Source organism: Oncorhynchus gorbuscha, unplaced genomic scaffold, assembly GCF_021184085.1.
Source record: "Oncorhynchus gorbuscha isolate QuinsamMale2020 ecotype Even-year unplaced genomic scaffold, OgorEven_v1.0 Un_scaffold_2524, whole genome shotgun sequence".
In the NCBI taxonomy this organism is placed as follows: domain Eukaryota; kingdom Metazoa; phylum Chordata; class Actinopteri; order Salmoniformes; family Salmonidae; genus Oncorhynchus; species Oncorhynchus gorbuscha.
The window spans coordinates 27,998-47,954 of record NW_025747013.1 but is presented as its reverse complement, the minus strand read 5'-3'; the positions used below and the strand labels follow the sequence as shown (position 1 = coordinate 47,954).

The 19,957-nt window shown below is 45.2% G+C and overlaps 1 protein-coding gene across 1 annotated transcript; it reads right to left on the bottom strand.

Moving 5' to 3' along the window:
- Window positions 1–1,019: 1,019 nt before the first annotated feature.
- Window positions 1,020–18,531, bottom strand: LOC124026040 (isocitrate dehydrogenase [NAD] subunit alpha, mitochondrial-like). The gene is given in 12 exon segments (XM_046339219.1): window positions 1,020–1,674; window positions 2,053–2,205; window positions 2,633–2,717; window positions 2,944–3,008; window positions 3,970–4,072; window positions 5,237–5,370; window positions 11,917–11,936; window positions 11,939–12,103; window positions 17,539–17,653; window positions 17,809–17,892; window positions 18,092–18,127; window positions 18,490–18,531. Coding segments are annotated over 12 exon segments (1,071 nt in total). The 5' UTR covers window positions 18,517–18,531; the 3' UTR covers window positions 1,020–1,590.
- Window positions 18,532–19,957: the final 1,426 nt, after the last annotated feature.

Here is a 19,957-nt window from a genome sequence, read left to right as displayed (position 1 = left end):
AACCAGGCCTACAGTTTAAAACAAGACCGAGATAATTCAATGTGATAAAACCCATTTACTATATATCTGAATTGGCACAAGATGACGCTTCTGGGCCCGTTTCCTGTCGCGAATTCGTCCCACTATCTGTCAACAGCATACAGTAGATATGTGATATGTAATGTAGCATTTTCAGCAGCATGCAGTTAAAAAAAAAAAACCCCACTCAATTGTAGAAAGAGAAACGGACCTATTGTTGATATGAAGGTAGTGTTGAACGCATCTTCGCTGAATCTGAAGAGGAGACATGTCTTGCCGACACCGCTGTCCCCGATGAGAAGCAATTTAAAAAGGTAATCATAGGTTTTCGCCATGTCTCCACCTTCGCTTCTTTCTTCCCGAAAAAAAATTGATATTAAAATGTCTGGATCGTAGCAAACAGTTTGTAGCTGCTATTCGCTGCTGGCTTTTACACCTCTTCGTTCCACTAAGTGAGCGTACAGTAACAGTACAGGGGGAAACGAGACGGCGTTAGTCTAATGACGTCACGCAGAATAGGCGGAACAGAGAGCGAGGACGGAAGCGTGGTTGTCCCTGGTTACCACAGCTACAAACTCATTGTTTATAAACACTAGACAAATTTTTCAAATGTCTCTCTAAAAAAAAAAAATGATTTTAAACCTAACCCACACTACAAACCTTATGCATAACCCTAAATTAAAAGACCAAACGGCTACTTTTTAAAAATATTTTATTTATTTATAAAAGCCTATTTTGTCTGTGGCGACGAGTGACAACCGGAAGCATCCTCTCATCTGGGTTGCCAGATTGGTAGTAATACTGTGACAATGAGGACGCATACTGAAATCAGCTGACAAATGTTTTGACGATATCATGTAGGTGAAAATGACCCTGCCATAAACAAAAATGGCTGATTTAAATAATAAGTCATCAAATCCGGGCGAACATTAATCCAACTTGTATTGCAATAACAAAACACTGTACCTGTTAACAGGAAGAATGAGACAGCAGGCTTTAAAGGCATGTAATCAAGTTTTTATGTATGGATCTCGAAACAGAAAAGAGAGACATGACATGAGACGCTGGTACAATTACAATCCATTCATGCACAGGAACCCGACTGGTAACAATAAATAGAGTACTTTGAAGCCGTTTAGCATTACATTTACCGTTAAAAAATAAATACAACTAGCCACGATCAGAACCACTGCCTGGACAACACAGGTGGAGTGCCACGTAGTATAGAGGCAAGTATGACTTTGGGGAAGTTTGCCCCATGAAATGATCATGTGAGTAAAATTGTGCTTAAATAAACCTTAAGAGTGAATACCCATCAATGTAGGGCGCGTTCCAGGTGGTGATTTATTTCAGTCACACTGCACAAATTATCGAATTTCTATTTCTAGAAAACCTGGAGAATTGTCCGTTCTCAGGAACCTACATAAATATAATATAGTAATCTAAGATATGCAGCTGCGTCGTAACTGCGGAACTGACAACCTGGAACGCCCCCCCAGAGTCTTTAGGAGTAAAGTTCAAAGCAGCGGTTGAATTATTATGAAGTCTTCAGAAAATCAACGGTCGTCGTTTTCAGTCCATGTCTCGCACTCTACGGCAGATCTCCTCTGTAAACTCTGAGCACTTCGACTTCCCACCGAGGTCCCCGGTCAACACCTGGGAGAGGATAGAAAACACCAGCCCAATGAATTCATTGAAAAGACAAAAGCAGATTTTTTTTTTTTGCATACAATGACCAACTGAACAAAAATCTGTTCTGTTCGATCTACAGAAGAAAAATAAATCTATAAGAGTATTGGCAACCGGAAGGAGGTGTGGTGTCCAGGGGAGACAACATATTGTAAACCAACTAGCCAGACATCCATCATATAATCTGGCATCAGAGAGAAGAAGAGCAGACTGAGTGGTCCTCCAAGAACAAGGAAGTACCACTACTTCTGCCCTCCGGGGCACCTCCACTTTCCAAATGTATTCCCGGCACCGATATGCAAGAGCCACAATAGTCACTATTGGGGGTAATAAAATAAAAGCCACCTTCTTGTCTCTGATGGTGTCGAAACAGGCGGTCTCGATCTTCTTGCCGTAGTCGTGCATGCCCATGTGACGCAGCATCATCACAGCACTGAGCAGCAGAGCTGTAGGGTTGGCCATGTCCAGACCGGCTATGTCGGGGGCCGTCCCATGCACCTAGATACCACAGGGGGTAGAGGGGACAATGTTAAAACCGTGCTTCTCTACACCTGCATTGCTTGCCGTTTGGAGTTTCAGGCTGGGTTTCTGTACAGCACTTTTGAGATATCAGCTGATGTACGAAGGGCTTTATAAATCAATTTGATTTAAAAATGTCTACTACTCTCAACACTGGAACAAGCTTCCGCACATCCATTAGTAATGGACAACTTATTGAAATATATGGCGTCTCGTATTAAAAATGGTTTTGTTGAAAAGGGGTGGGAAGTCTTCAACAAAAACCAAAACATGTTTAGTTATTATCTATTGCACAATAGAGACTGTTTACAGGACAAGAAGCCTTGCGTTTTATCAAAACAGTTGAGACACGAGTAGCTAAACATACTCAGATGACGGAAACAGCCAAGTAAAGAGCGAGACAAACCGATTCAAAAATGGCGACTCCATTGGCACCAATGTTTCCACTAGGAGTGACTCCCAGACCGCCAATAAGTCCAGCACACAGATCACTGCAATACATGACACACACACCTCTATCTGTAGTAGCAGCCGCAGCCTTTAGTTAGCAGAATCATCTAGTCACATTAGCGCAACACAAATGGAAAACCAGTATTAGGCCCAATAAGACCAAACTCTACTAAGCTATTAAAATGTTTGAATTAATAGCTTAAAACAAATTGCATTCAATAGCGATGAATTAATATAGATACATGCAAATAGTAAATAGTAACTGACCTGAGAATGTCACCATACAGGTTGGGCATCACCAGGACGTCAAACTGGGTGGGATCTTGCACCATCTGAAACATTCACCATGACAACCCTGATTACGCCCCCCGTTTCCATCTCCAACAAGAACCCGATTACGCCCCCCGTTTCCATCTCCAACAAGAGAACCCTGATTACGCCCCCCGTTTCCATCTCCGACAAGAGAACCCGATTACGCCCCGTTTCCATCTCCAACAAGAGAACCCGATTACGCCCCGTTTCCATCTCCAACAAGAGAACCCTGATTACGCCCCCCGTTTCCATCTCCAACAAGAACCCGATTACGCCCCCCGTTTCCATCTCCAACAAGAGAACCCTGATTACGCCCCCCGTTTCCATCTCCAACAAGAGAACCCGATTACGCCCCGTTTCCATCTCCAACAAGAGAACCCGATTACGCCCCGTTTCCATCTCCAACAAGAGAACCCTGATTACGCCCCCCATTTCCATCTCCAACAAGAGAACCCGATTACGCCCCGTTTCCATCTCCAACAAGAGAACCCGATTACGCCCCCCGTTTCCATCTCCGACAAGAGAACCCGATTACGCCCCCCGTTTCCATCTCCAACAAGAGAACCCGATAACGCCTAATTTCCATCTCCAACAAGAGAACCCGATTACGCCCCATTTCCATCTCCAACAAGAGAACCCGATTACGCCCCGTTTCCATCTCCAACAAGAGAACCCGATTACGCCCCATTTCCATCTCCAACAAGAGATCCCGATAACGCCTAATTTCTACCTTCTGCTACCGGGTCATCTGCTAGGTCTGCACCAACGGAATGATGCAATATCGAACTTCCACTCCCGTCGGCATGGTCAAACCTCTGCATCCGCAAGATCCCCGTTCAAAGGGAGGTGCGCGGAAACACGCAGACGGGAGCGGTCTTTCGATTGACGCGGTAGTTGTAAAAAAAAAAAAAAAATCAGGCTTTAGACATATGCATCAAAACCGCGTCACGTAGGAAGGACAGTGTAAAGGAGGACACATACGTTGAGACACACGGTGTCCAGGTACATCTCAGTGAACTTGACGTCCTTGAAGTTCTCAGCCACCTCTCTGCATTTCCTCAGGAACAGCCCATCCGACATCCTCCTGGTCACATCAAAACACACCGGGCACGTTGAGTTTAATGCCTGAATATTGGTGCCATTCGATGTGCTCCTGGTCACATCAAAACACACCGGGCACATTGAGTTTAATGCCTGAATATTGGTGCCATTCGATGTGCTCCTGGTCACATCAAAACACACCGGGCACGTTGAGTTTAATGCCTGAATATTGGTGCCATTCGATGTGCTCCTGGTCACATCAAAACACACCGGGCACGTTGAGTTTAATGCCTGAATATTGGTGCCATTCGATGTGCTCCTTCTGATATTTTCTTTTCTTTCTTTAATATTATTTTTTATATGTGTGCGTATCGTTTTGTGCTGCTAGGTGTCACTGCGCTGTTGGAACAAATAAACATTTCACTGCACCTGCAATAACATCTGTTAAATATGTTGTACGTAACAGTCAATATCTTATCATTCTGTTTCGACTTGTAATTGACCCATAGTGATCATACATTTAGTCGATATTTGCTTCTCATTTTTAAAATTTTATTTATGATCCATAACGGCACAATAAAATAAATAAAAAATACAATTTGTAAGATTCCACCGTCCATTTGATTCTGGAACTACAGAGACTTACATGATGTTGGCTTAGTGAACCGCTGCTACAGAGACTTACATGATGTTGGCTTAGTGAATGGTCGCTACAGAGACTTACATGATGTTGGCTTAGTGAACTACAGAGACTTACATGATGTTGGCTTAGTGAACCGCTGCTACAGAGACTTACATGATGTTGGCTTAGTGAACCGCTGCTACAGAGACTTACATGATGTTGGCTTAGTGAATGGTCGCTACAGAGACTTACATGATGTTGGCTTAGTGAACTACAGAGACTTACATGATGTTGGCTTAGTGAACAGCCACTACAGAGACTTACATGATATTGGCTTAGTGAACCGCTGCTACAGAGACTTACATGATGTTGGCTTAGTGAACCGCTGCTACAGTGACTTACATGATGTTGGCTTAGTGAACCGCCGCTACAGAGACTTACATGATGTTGGCTTAGTGAACCGCCGCTACAGAGACTTACATGATGTTGGCTTAGTGAACAGCAGAGACTTACATGATGTTGGCTTAGTGAACGGCCGCTACAGAGACTTACATGATGTTGGCTTAGTGAACAGCAGAGACTTACATGATGTTGGCTTTGTGAACGGCGGTGACGCTGTTCCTTTGGTTGTTTCTTGCGTACTCAAAGGCGTACTCGGCGATACGTCGACTGGCGTCTTCCGTGATGAGTTTGATGCTCTGCACTACGCCGTCAACAATCTACAAGAGAAGAGGACAATCACCATAGACTAAATCAAACAATAGAGGACTTCATTAAATCATACGTCAACTATCTACAAGAGAAGAGGACAATCACCTGAGCCAAAAATCAAACAATAGACTTAAGTGAATAGATATTGTATTCTGTATGATTAATTATGTCCTACTTTAGGTCAAAATGTTTTGGAGGGACGGTAACAACTGGGAAAGACAACTGAGCTACTTTAAAAAAAACAATAGAACTGGAACAATGAAACTGGAAGAGAAGACGCATGAAAAGGTATTCATGACATCACCGTGAGTGGAAGAACTAGAAGTACTCTCAGCCTGAGGTGACAACTACAAACAATAGGATTTCACTGTAAAGGAAGAAATTCCAGATGTGCAATCTTAATTTGACCAGTTTCCCCAGCAGGAAAGTAAATCCTGCAGCAACCGGAAATTATTATGTGGATTTTTTTTTATTACATTTTTCTAATGGTAGATATATTTTTTTATTTGGGTAAATCAAGTCTGAAATTGGAAATGTCAAACTTTGGAAGCCTTTTTAAACATTGGAATACACTACAAGTTAGCAGCACCTGCAAAATATATGGGACAGAGTGATCAAATTAAGACAGCAGATATGTAGGAATAACATATAAAACCTTTTGTTCACTCAGTTTTTTTTCAACTAAAAGAAGGAGAACTGGAGAGAGAAGTTGATGAACATACACTACCCGTTCAAATGTTTGGGGTCTCTTAGAAATGTCCTTGTTTTCCATGAAAACATACACGATGGGGCGGCAGGGTAGCCTAGTGGTTAGAGTGGAGGGGCGGCAGGGTAGCCTAGTGGTTAGAGTGGAGGGGCGGCAGGGTAGCCTAGTGGTTAGAGTGGAGGGCGGCAGGGTAGCCTAGTGGTTAGAGTGGAGGGGCGGCAGGGTAGCCTAGTGGTTAGAGTGGAGGGGCGGCAGGGTAGCCTAGTGGTTAGAGTGGAGGGGCGGCAGGGTAGCCTAGTGGTTAGAGTGGAGGGGCGGCAGGGTAGCCTAGTGGTTAGAGTGGAGGGGCGGCAGGGTAGCCTAGTGGTTAGAGTGGAGGGCGGCAGGGTAGCCTAGTGGTTAGAGTGGAGGGGCGGCAGGGTAGCCTAGTGGTTAGAGTGGAGGGGCGGCAGGGTAGCCTAGTGGTTAGAGTGGAGGGGCGGCAGGGTAGCCTAGTGGTTAGAGTGGAGGGGCGGCAGGGTAGCCTAGTGGTTAGAGTGGAGGGGCGGCAGGGTAGCCTAGTGGTTAGAGTGGAGGGGCGGCAGGGTAGCCTAGTGGTTAGAGTGGAGGGGCGGCAGGGTAGCCTAGTGGTTAGAGTGGAGGGGCGGCAGGGTAGCCTAGTGGTTAGAGTGGAGGGGCGGCAGGGTAGCCTAGTGGTTAGAGTGGAGGGGGGCAGGGTAGCCTAGTGGTTAGAGTGGAGGGGCGGCAGGGTAGCCTAGTGGTTAGAGTGGAGGGGCGGCAGGGTGAGCCTAGTGGTTAGAGTGGAGGGGCGGCAGGGTAGCCTAGTGGTTAGAGTGGAGGGGCGGCAGGGTAGCCTAGTGGTTAGAGTGGAGGGGCGGCAGGTAGCCTAGTGGTTAGAGTGAGGGGGCGGCAGGGTAGCCTAGTGGTTAGAGTGGAGGGGCGGCAGGGTAGCCTAGTGGTTAGAGTGGGGGGGCGGCAGGTAGCCTAGTGGTTAGAGTGGAGGGGCGGCAGGGTAGCCTAGTGGTTAGAGTGGAGGGGCGGCAGGTAGCCTAGTGGTTAGAGTGGAGGGGCGGCAGGTAGCCTAGTGGTTAGAGTGGAGGGGCGGCAGGTAGCCTAGTGGTTAGAGTGGAGAGGCGGCAGGTAGACTAGTGGTTAGAGTGGAGGGGCGGCAGGTAGCCTAGTGGTTAGAGCGTTGGACTAGTAACCGAAAGATTGCAAGATCGAATTCCCGAGCTGACAAGGTAAAAAAATCTGTCATTCTGCCCCTGAACAAGGCAGTTAACCCAGGTTCCTAGGCCATTGAAAATAACTATTTGTTTTTAACTGACTTGCCTAGTTAAATAAAAAGGTTACATTTTTAAAAATTCTAAATAAAAATGAAATGAGTTAAAAAATGATGTGTTGACAAGGTTATAATGATTTTTAATTGAAATAATAATTGTGTCCTTCAAACTTTGCTTTTGTCAAAGAATCCTCCATTTGCAGCAAATACAGCCTTTGCAGATCTTTGGCATTCTCATTGTCAATCTGTTGAGGTAATCTGAAGAGATTTCACCCCATGCTTCCTGAAGCACCTCCCACAAGTCAGATTGGCTTGATGGGCACCTCTTTACGTACCATACGGTCAAGCTGCTCCCACAACAGCTCCATAGGGATGAGATCTGGTGACTGTGTTGGCCACTCCATTATAGACAGAATACCAGCTGACTGCTTCTTCCCTAAATAGTTACCATACGGTCAAGCTGCTCCCACAACAGCTCCATAGGGATGAGATCCGGTGACTGTGTTGGCCACTCCATTATAGACAGAATACCAGCTGACTGCTTCTTCCCTAAATTAGTTACCATACGGTCAAGCTGCTCCCACAACAGCTCAATAGGGATGAGATCCGGTGACTGTGTTGGCCACTCCATTATAGACAGAATACCAGCTGACTGCTTCTTCCCTACATAGTTACCATACGGTCAAGCTGCTCCCACAACAGCTCCATAGGGATGAGATCCGGTGACTGTGTTGGCCACTCCATTATAGACAGAATACCAGCTGACTGCTTCTTCCCTAAATAGTTACCATACGGTCAAGCTGCTCCCACAACAGCTCCATAGGGATGAGATCCGGTGACTGTGTTGGCCACTCCATTATAGACAGAATACCAGCTGACTGCTTCTTCCCTAAATAGTTCTTGCATAGTTTGGAGCTGTGCTTTGGGTCATTGTCCTGTTGTAGGAGGAAACTGGCTCCAATTAAAAGCCGTCCACAGGGTATGGCGTTGCAAAATGGAGTGATAGCCTTCCTTCTTCAAGATCCCTTTTACAAATCTCCCACTTTACCACCACCAAAGCACCCACAGACCATCACCCGCAGACCATCACATTTCCTCCACCATGCTTCACAGATGGTTCACTCCTCCAGCATCTCTTCATTGTGAGCCTCAAACTTAGATGTCTGTCCATAACACTTTTATTCCAATCTTCCTCTGTCCAGTGTCTGTTCTTTCGCCCATCTTATTTTTATTGGCCAGTCTGAGACATGTTTTTTTCCCTTCAACTCTGCCTAGAAGGCCAGCATCCCAGAGTCGCCTCTTCACTGTTAACATCGAGACTGGTGTTTTGCGGGTACTGTTTAATTAAGCTGCCAGTTGAGGGCTTGTGAGGCGTCTCTATCTCAAACTAGACACGAATCTACTTGGCCTCTTGCTCAGTTGTGGAACAGGGCTTCCCACACCTCTATTCTGGTTAGAGCCAATTTCTCACATGGAATAGTCTTCATTTCTCAGAACAAGAAGAGAAACTGTCAGAAGAAAGTTGTTTCTGGCCATTTTGAGCCTGTAATCGAAACCCCAAATGCTGATGCTCCAGATACTCAACTAGTCTAAAGAAGGCCAGTTTTATTGCTTCTTTATATCAGGACAACAGTTTCCAGCTGTGCTAACATAATTGCAAAAAAAAGGTTCTAATCAATTAGCCTTTTAAAATGATCCACTTGGATTAGCTAACACAACATGCCATTGGAACACAGGAGTGATGGTTGCTGATAATGGGGCTCTGTACTTGGATTAGCTAACACAACGTGCTATTGGAACACAGGAGTGATGGTTGCTCATAATTGGCCTCTATACGCCTATGTAGATATTCCATTTAAAAAGAAAATTCTGCCGTTTCCAGCTACAATAGTCATTTGCAACATTAACAATGTCTACACTGTATTTCTGATCAATTTGATGTTATTTTAATGGACCGATTTTTTTGTTGCTTTTCTTTCAAAAAACAAGGACATTTCTAAGTGACCCCAAACTTTTGAACGGGAGTGTACATTAGGGCACGCTAGGGTTAGAGACTGAGGTGGTGGTCTGGTTAGTGAAGCTCCTGTTCCTCTGGCTTACCTAAGGAACACCTGGAGAATAACCAATCACCTGTGAGGTGCCCTGTCCAACCCAGATAAAACAGTTTCAATAACCCGAGGACACCGATTCCACACAACACCACAGTGAAAACACGGACCGCTCAGCTCGCAGCCTTGAAAACAGCTGCTTATCAAGAGTTGAAAACGTCACATCACAGTCAACGTGACTTCTCAGTCACTGTCAAACCAACAAACCATTTGCTCCGAAAACTACACCAGATGCCCTAATGAAGAACCCACTCCAGTGTTGAAACACTGGGTCATGTTCAGCAGGGCACAACGTAGCCATTAAAAAGAATCACCTGAACATTCTTCTTGGGACATGTTCAGGTAGGACCTCTTGTTTCACCTCCATTTCATACCGGATGAACACATCCCTACATGTTAATGTTGTAAGACTACCCTCCCTCCAGAGGGGTTGACTACAAAGCAGTATCAAGGAGTTCGCTAGCTAATTTCACAATTTTTTTTTTTTTTTAGAAAGATAAAGCTTGAAATGGACTATATGATTCGACAACCAAAAACACACACGTTGAGCTTTCTTTAAACCCCTCCCCTACAAAACAAAACATTGTTATTTCTGGTTGTTTCTCAAAGTTAGCTGGCTAACTCATTGATTCTGTTTAGTAGCGGTCCCCTCTGGTCAGTAGGAGGGATCAGCCAATTAAAATTCTCCTGAACAAACATTTGAGGTAGCTACTGCTCCCTGGTCTATTCCTCTGTAGTCTGTTAGCTGTAGGCATTTTAACATACGAGGTAGCTACTGCTCCCTGGTCTATTCCTCTGTAGTCAGTGTTAGCTGTAGGCATTTTAACATACGAGGTAGCTACTGCTCCCTGGTCTATTCCTCTGTAGTCAGTGTTAGCTGTAGGCATTTTAACATACGAGGTAGCTACTGCTAACCTGTCTATTCCTCTGTAGTCAGTGTTAGCTGTAGGCATTTTAACATACGAGGTAGCTACTGCTCCCTGGTCTATTCCTCTGTAGTCAGTGTTAGCTGTAGGCATTTTAACATACGAGGTAGCTACTGCTATGTGGTCTATTCCTCTGTAGTCAGTGTTAGCTGTAGGCATTTTAACATACGAGGTAGCTACTGCTATGTGGTCTATTCCTCTGTAGTCAGTGTTAGCTGTAGGCATTTTAACATGAGGTAGCTACTGCTCCTATTCCTCTGTAGTCAGTGTTAGCTGTAGGCATTTTAACATACGAGGTAGCTACTGCTATGCTATTCCTCTGTAGTCAGTGTTAGCTGTAGGCATTTTAACATACGAGGTAGCTACTGCTCCCTGGTCTATTCCTCTGTAGTCAGTGTTAGCTGTAGGCATTTTAACATACAAGGTAGCTTTTACTGCTATGTGGTCTATTCCTCTGTAGTCAGTGTTAGCTGTAGGCATTTTAACATACGAGGTAGCTACTGCTATAGTCAGTGTTAGCTGTAGGCATTTTAACATACGAGGTAGCTACTGCTATGTGGTCTATTCCTCTGTAGTTGTTAGCTGTAGGCTCTGTAGTCAGTGTTAGCTGTAGGCATTTTAACATACGAGGTAGCTACTGCTCCCTTTATTCCTCTGTAGTCAGTGTTAGCTGTAGGCATTTTAACATACGAGGTAGCTACTGCTATGTGGTCTATTCCTCTGTAGTCAGTGTTAGCTGTAGGCATTTTAAATGACTAAATTCCTCTGTAGTCAGTGTTAGCTGTAGGCATTTTAACATACGAGGTAGCTACTGCTAACCTGGTCTATTCCTCTGTAGTCAGTGTTAGCTTCCTGAGGTAGCTACTGCTCCCTGGTCTATTCCTCTGTAGTCAGTTTTTTAACATACGAGGTAGCTACTGCTTGGTCTATTCCTCTGTAGTCAGTGTTAGCTGTAGGCATTTTAACATACGTTTGGAACTGTAGGCATTTTAACATAGCGAGGTAGCTACTGCTCCCTGGTCTATTCCTCTGTAGTCAGTGTTAGCTGTAGGCATTTTAACATACGAGGTAGCTACTGCTCCTGGTCTATTCCTCTGTAGTCAGTGTTAGCTGTAGGCATTTTAACATACGAGGTAGCTACTGCTATTATTCCTCTGTAGTCAGTGTTAGCTGTAGGCATTTTAAAGGTAACTAAAATCTATTCCTCTGTAGCAGTGTTAGCCATTTTAACATCAGGTAGCTACTGCTATGTGGTCTATTCCTTGTAGTCAGTGTTAGCTGTAGGCATTTTAACAACGAGGTAACTACTGTTATTGGCAGCAGGTGTTAGCTGCAGACTAAACTCATCCCATTTTAACATACGAGGTAGCTACTGCTATGTCTATTCCTCAGTGTTAGCTGCAGCCATTTTACAGATTCAGTTTGAAATCCACACATTTGAAAAAAATGACAAAAAAAAAAATGGGTTTCACTCACAACTTTGTCCCATTTCTCTCCTACTGAACGTGACCGTGGTAACCATAGCGACTTACTATGTGCTCGATTCCGCTGACTCTCCCTCGGTGTTCTCTCTGATGGTGACCAGGTCCACGTCGGTGTAGGGGGTCTTGTAGCCCTCGATGGACACGCAGGGCCGCACGTTGGCGTACAGGTCAAAGGTCTTCCTGAGGAGCAGGTTCATGGAGGGGTGGCCGGCTGCGATGGGGGTCTTCAGGGGGCCTACACACAGAAGGGGGAGGTTAAAAGACCAACGCAGACCTTTTAAAATCTCAATGTCAAATCATTTCTGGATAACAACGGAACACCTTATTGTGATCATTTAAAAGGTAACCAAAATATCTTCTTAGCAAAGAGCAATTTCTCAGGACAGTCTGATTGGTCGGAGTGGTGAGGGGAAAACTGAAAACTAGCTGTTATTGGCAGAGGTCACCATGCAGACTAAACTCCATCCCATCATACCATCACCATGCAGACTAAACTCCATCCCATCATAACATCACCAGACAGACTAAACTCCATCCCATCATAACATCACCAGACAGACTAAACTCCATCCCATCATAACATCACCAGACAGACTAAACTCCATCCCATAACATCACCAGACAGACTAAACTCCATCCCATCATAACATCACCAGACAGACTAAACTCCATCCCATCATAACATCACCAGAGACTAAACTCCATCATAACATCACCAGACAGACTAAACTCCATCCCATCATAACATCACCAGACAGACTAAACTCCATCATAACATCACCAGACAGACTAAACTCCATCATAACATCACCAGACAGACTAAACTCCATCATAACATCACCAGGCAGACTAAACTCCATCCCATCATAACATCACCACTCCATCATAACATCACCAGACAGACTAAACTCCATCCCATCATAACATCACCAGGCAGACTAAACTCCATCATAACATCACCAGGCAGACTAAACTCCATCATAACATCACCAGACAGACTAAACTCCATCATAACATCACCAGACAGACTAAACTCCATCATAACATCACCAGGCAGACTAAACTCCATCCCATCATATCATCACCAGGCAGACTAAACTCCATCATAACATCACCAGACAGACTAAACTCCATCCACCAGACATCCATCATAACATCACCAGGCAGACTAAACTCCATCCCATCATATCATCACCAGGCAGACTAAACTCCATCCCATATCATCACCAGACAGACTAAACTCCATCATAACATCACCAGCAGACTAAACTCCATCATATATCACCAGACAGACTAAACTCCATCATAACATCACCAGACTAAACTCCATCATAACATCACCAGGCAGACTGTTCTCCATCCCATCATCACACAGGCAGACTAAACTCCATCCCATCATAACATCACCAGGCAGACTAAACTCCATCATATCATCACCAGACAGACTAAACTCCATCATAACATCACCAGACTAAACTCCATCATAACATCACCAGGCAGACTAAACTCCATCATATCATCACCAGACAGACTAAACTCCATCATAACATCACCAGACTAAACTCCATCATAACATCACCAGGCAGACTAAACTCCATCCCATCATCACCAGGCAGACTAAACTCCATCCCATCATAACATCACCAGGCAGACTAAACTCCATCCCATCATATCATCACCAGGCAGACTAAACTCCATCATATCATCACCAGACAGACTAAACTCCATCATAACATCACCAGACTAAACTCCATCATAACATCACCAGGCAGACTAAACTCCATCCCATCATCACACCAGGCAGACTAAACTCCATCCCATGGGCTTCACACCAGGCAGACTAAACTCCATCCCATCATATCATCACCAGACAGACTAAACTCCATCATAACATCACCAGACTAAACTCCACATAACATCACCAGAGACTAAACTCCATCATAACATCACCAGGGACTAAACTCCATCCCATCATAACATCACCAGGCAGACTAAACTCCATCATAACATCACCAGGCAGACTAAACTCCATAAACCCATCATAACATCACCAGACTAAACTCCATCATAACATCACCAGGCAGACTAAACTCCATCCCATCATAACATCACCAGACAGACTAAACTCCATCCCATCATAACATCACCAGACAGACTAAACTCCATCCCATCATAACATCACCAGACAGACTAAACTCCATCCCATCATAACATCACCAGGACTAAACTCCATCCCACATAACATCACCAGACCTAAACTCCATCCCATATAACATCACCAGACAGACTAAACTCCACATCATAACATCACCAGACCTAAACTCCACCCATCATAACATCACCAGACAGACTAAACTCCATCCCATCATAACATCCCAGACAGACTAAACTCAATCATAACATCATAACATCACCAGACAGACTAAACTCCATCCCATCCATCACCAGACAGACTAAACTCCATCCAATCATAACATCACCAGGCAGACTAAACTCCATCATAACATCACCAGGCAGACTAAACTCCATCCCACCACAACATAGATCTTTTAAAACAGCTCTTACACTAAAAGGACATTATCCTCATGTTCAAAACCCACAGCCAAACCTCCGACATAAAAACACAGAAAAGTCTCATTTTTGACAACTGGGCCTTTAAAGACCAGTTTACTGTTTACAGTTTACCAGGGAAAGACTATGTACTAGACCTTTCCCAATTTTCCATCGCAAAATGTTTTCTGTTTGCCTACACCGGGGATGTACTGGAGCCTAGACATGTTGACCTCTAGATGGGCTTCCACACCAGCCACCTGACCTCTAGATGAGCTTCCACACCAGCCACCTGACCTCTAGATGGGCTTCCACACCAGCCACCTGACCTCTAGATGGGCTTCCACACCAGCCACCTGACCTCTAGATGGGCTTCCACACCAGCCACCTGACCTCTAGATGGGCTTCCACACCAGCCACCTGACCTCTAGATGGGCTTCCACACCAGCCACCTGACCTCTAGATGGGCTTCCACACCAGCCACCTGACCTCTAGATGGGCTTCCACACCAGCCACCTGACCTCTAGATGGGCTTCCACACCAGCCACCTGACCTCTAGATGGGCTACACCAGCCAACCTCTAGATGGGCTTCCACCCTAGCCACCTGACCTCTAGATGGGCTTCCACACCAGCCACCTGACCTCTAGATGGGCTTCCCACCAGCCACCTGACCTCTAGATGGGCTTCCACACCAGCCACCTGACCTCTAGATGGGCTTCCACCCAACCACCTGACCTCTAGATGGGCTTCCTGCATACTTACCCACCAATCATGTTACCACTACATCTCTCATCTTGGCCCCCCCTAGATACTATCCCCCACATACTATCCCCTATGAACCCTGCATACTACTCCCTATGAACCCTGCATACTATCCCCCGCATACTATCCCCTATGAACCCTACATACTACTCCCGATGAACCCTGCATACTATCCCCCGCATACCCCCTATGAACCCTACATACTACTCCCGATGAACCCTACATACTACCCCCGATGAACCCTACATACTATCCCGATGAACCCTACATACTATCCCTATGAACCCTACATACTACAGAACCCTAGATGATGAACCCTACATACTGACCTACATGATGAACCCTACATACTACTCCCGATGAACCCTACATGATGAACTACATGATGAAACCCATGATGAACCCTACATACTACTCCCATGAACCCTACATGACCCTACATGATGAACCCTAGTGAAACCCTACATACTACTCCCTATGAACCCTACATACTACTCCCTATGAACCCTACATGACCCTACATCCCTATGATGAACCCTACATACTACTCCCTAGGAACCCTACATGATGAACCCTACATACTACTCCCTATGAACCCTACATGATGAACCCTACATACTACTCCCTATGAACCCTACATACTACCCCCTATACTAACCCCTACATACTAACCCCTGCATACTAACCCCTGCATACTAACCCCTACATACTAACCCCTGCATACTAACCCCTACATACTAACCCCTACATACTAACCCCTACATACTACCCCCTACATACTACCCCCTACATACTAACCCCTACATACTACCCCTACATACTAACCCCTACATACTACCCCCTACATACTAACCCCTACATACTAACCCCTGCATACTAACCCCTGCATACTAACCCCTGCATACTAACCCCTGCATACAACCCCTGCATACTAACCCCTGCATACTAACCCCTACATACTAACCCCTACATACTAACCCCTACATACTAACCCCTACATACTAACCCCTACATACTAACCCCTACATACTAACCCCTACATACTAACCCCTACATACTAACCCCTACATACTAACCCCTACATACTAAACCCTACATACTAAACCCTACATACTAACCCCTACATACTAACCCCTACATACTAACCCCTACATACTAACCCCCTACATACTAACCCCTACATACTAACCCCTGCATACTAACCCCTGCATACTAACCCCTGCATACTAACCCATACATGCCCCTATACTAACCCCTTCATACTATGTCCCATGACCATACTAACTACTACCTACTAACCCATCATACATACTACTACCCTACATACTACCCCCAGGTAGCTACTACCCCCTGTCATACTACCCCTATGTCCATCATACCATACTACCCCACATACTAACCCTACATACTACCCCCTACATACCATCATGACCCTACATACTACCCCTACATACTACCCCCTACATACTACCCCTACATACTAACCCATGACCACATACTACCCCTACATACTAACCCCTACACTACCCCCTACATACTAACCCTACATACTAACCCCTACATACTCCATCATGACCATGCATACTAACCCCTACATATAATCCCCATGCATACTACTACCTACACTATGTCAATCATGACCATGCAGGTAGCTACTACCTACACTATGTCCATCATTACCATGCAGGTAGCTACTACCTACACTATGTCAATCATGACCATGCAGGTAGCTACTACCCACTATGTCCATCATTACCATGCAGGTAGCTACTACCTACACTATGTCCATCATTACCATGCAGGTAGCTACTACCTACACTATGTCCATCATTACCATGCAGGTAGCTACTACCTACACTATGTCCATCATGACCATGCAGGTAGCTACTACCTACACTATGTCCATCATGACCATGCAGGTAGCTACTACCTACACTATGTCCATCATGACCATGCAGGTAGCTACTACCTACACTATGTCCATCATGACCATGCAGGTAGCTACTACCTACACTATGTCCATCATGACCATGCAGGTAGCTACTACCTACACTATGTCCATCATGACCATGCAGGTAGCTACTACCTACACTATGTCCATCATGACCATGCAGGTAGCTACTACCTACACTATGTCCATCATGACCATGCAGGTAGCTACTACCTACACTATGTCCATCACGACCATGCAGGTAGCTACTACCTACACTATGTCCATCATGACCATGCAGGTAGCTACTACCTACACTATGTCCATCATGACCATGCAGGTAGCTACTACCTACACTATGTCCATCATGACCATGCAGGTAGCTACTCCCATAGATTACCATAGGATCTCTGTAACTGCTACCTACCTTTTAACCCAATCAGGGTCCTGTCCATAGACTCCTTACAGTCTGGAGGGATCATCCATCTACCTCCTGGGCCCTGGATAGCTGTCACATTCCTCTCCTCCCACTGGATGGGAACCTAACAGGTGGTAGAGAGAGGACACAGAATGGTACAGGAAGGACCGGGGTTCAATGTTCTGTCAAACTTTCCATGCCGATGGCATGTTCTGCTGTTAACCCTACAATTTGCTGTGTATGTGTGTGTGAGAGAGTTTGACAGCTTTTCCAGCTTACCTTAGCAGACTCGAAAATCTTCATGACGGCCACGGATATTTCTGGACCGATTCCATCCCCGGGAATTAACGTAACCGTTTGGAGCTGTAAAGAGAAAACAAATCCATTTTCAATCTGTTTTTAGAGGGATTACATTACATACTAGCACTAAAAACACTGGATCATGAATTACATCATTTCAGGCTTTTTGTCAACGAGGGAGAAGTTCATAAAAATCAAAAATAAAACAGGTGTAGACTTGTCCATTTGTCAGTCCTTGACTTACCCCCCTTCTGAAACATACCGTCGGTCTCTTTGCCGCCCCCACGACGTGAAAGAGCTGGAGGAGGACAATAAACGGAAGATTAAATTATTACCGCGCAGATAAAAACGTATCACAACATCCACACACTATCTCTATATGAGTGGGATTGAATCAGAAAACATATTGAAAAACACGAAATGTCACTTGTCAAGCATTAGGCGGATAAAAAGCGTTTGGTTAATAGCATAGCTCGCTACGGGTAGTAGCAGGACAAGGACACACGCACAGTAAAAGGCCTCACAGAAAACCCATGGAAACAACATTATTACAACCGACAAAGTCATCCGAACACGAACTTACATTACACAAACATAAATCCAATACATGGCCAAGTTACATTCGATTATATTTACGCTGACAAAACGGCATTTTCTTACCATTGACCTCCACACGTTGCTTGCCATAGTCCTGGGTTAATGTGGTCCTGCACCGCTCTGCCGTTAACGGGACTTCCGGGGTGGAAAACGATGACGCAGACACGTACCAAAAGCAACGTATCAAATGTCTGTTTACTTTAATACTACAGCGTGAAACAAATCCGTGATGTATTATTTATTTTATTGAAATGCTTTCATGTTGAACATTACTGTTTTTGATCGACATAATAATGTCTACTTTGCAGTGGTGTAAAGTTTTTAAGTGAAAATACTTTAAAGTAATAGTTTTGGATCGTTTTTTCGGTATCTCTACTTACCTATTTCTATTTTTTTCCCAGGACAGGAAAATGGTCCAATCCACGCACTTATCAAGAGAACATCACTGGTCATCCCTACTGCCTCTGATCTGGAGGACTCACTAAACAGAGAACATCCCTGGTCATCCCTACTGCATCCCTCTGATCTGGAGGACTCACTAAACAGAGAACATCCCTGGTCATCCCTACTGCCTCTGATCTGGAGGACTCACTAAACAGAGAACATCCCTGGTCATCCCTACTGCCTCTGATCTGGAGGACTCACTAAACAGAGAACATCCCTGGTCATCCCTACTGCCTCTGATCTGGAGGACTCACTAAACAGAGAACATCCCTGGTCATCCCTACTGCCTCTGATCTGGAGGACTCACTAAACAGAGAACATCCCTGGTTGTCCCTATCCCAAATCACTGCCCTCTGATCTGGAGGACTCACTAAACAGAGAACATCCCTGGTCATCCCTACTGCCTCTGATCTGGAGGACTCACTAAACAGAGAACATCCCTGGTCATCCCTACTGCCTCTGATCTGGAGGACTCACAGATGGAACAGAGAACATCCCTGGTCATCCTGGGGCACTGAGAACATCCCTGGTCATCCCTACTGGCCTCTGACCCTGGTCATCATGGCCAGGTGGACTGGGGACAGCAAACAGAGTCCTGATCATCCCTACTAGTCTGGAGGGCCTCACAAACAGAGAACATCCCTGGTCATCCCTACTGCCTCTGATCTGGAGGACTCACTAAACAGAGAACATCCCTGGTCATCCCTACTGGACACTGACTGGAGGTACTCAGATAAACAAACTGAGAACATCCTGCAGTAATCCCTACTGCCTCTGATCTGGAAGACTCACTAAACAGAGAACATCCCTGGTCATCCCTACTGCCTCTGATCTGGAGGACTCACTAAACAGAGAACATCCCTGGTCATCCCTACTGCCTCTGATCTGGAGGACTCACTAAACAGAGAACATCCCTGGTCATCCCTACTGCCTCTGATCTGGAGGACTCACTAAACAGAGAACATCCCTGGTCATCCCTACTGCCTCTGATCTGGAGGACTCACTAAACAGAGAACATCCCTGGTCATCCCTACTGCCACTGATCTGGAGGACTCACTAAACAGAGAACATCCCTGGTCATCCCTAC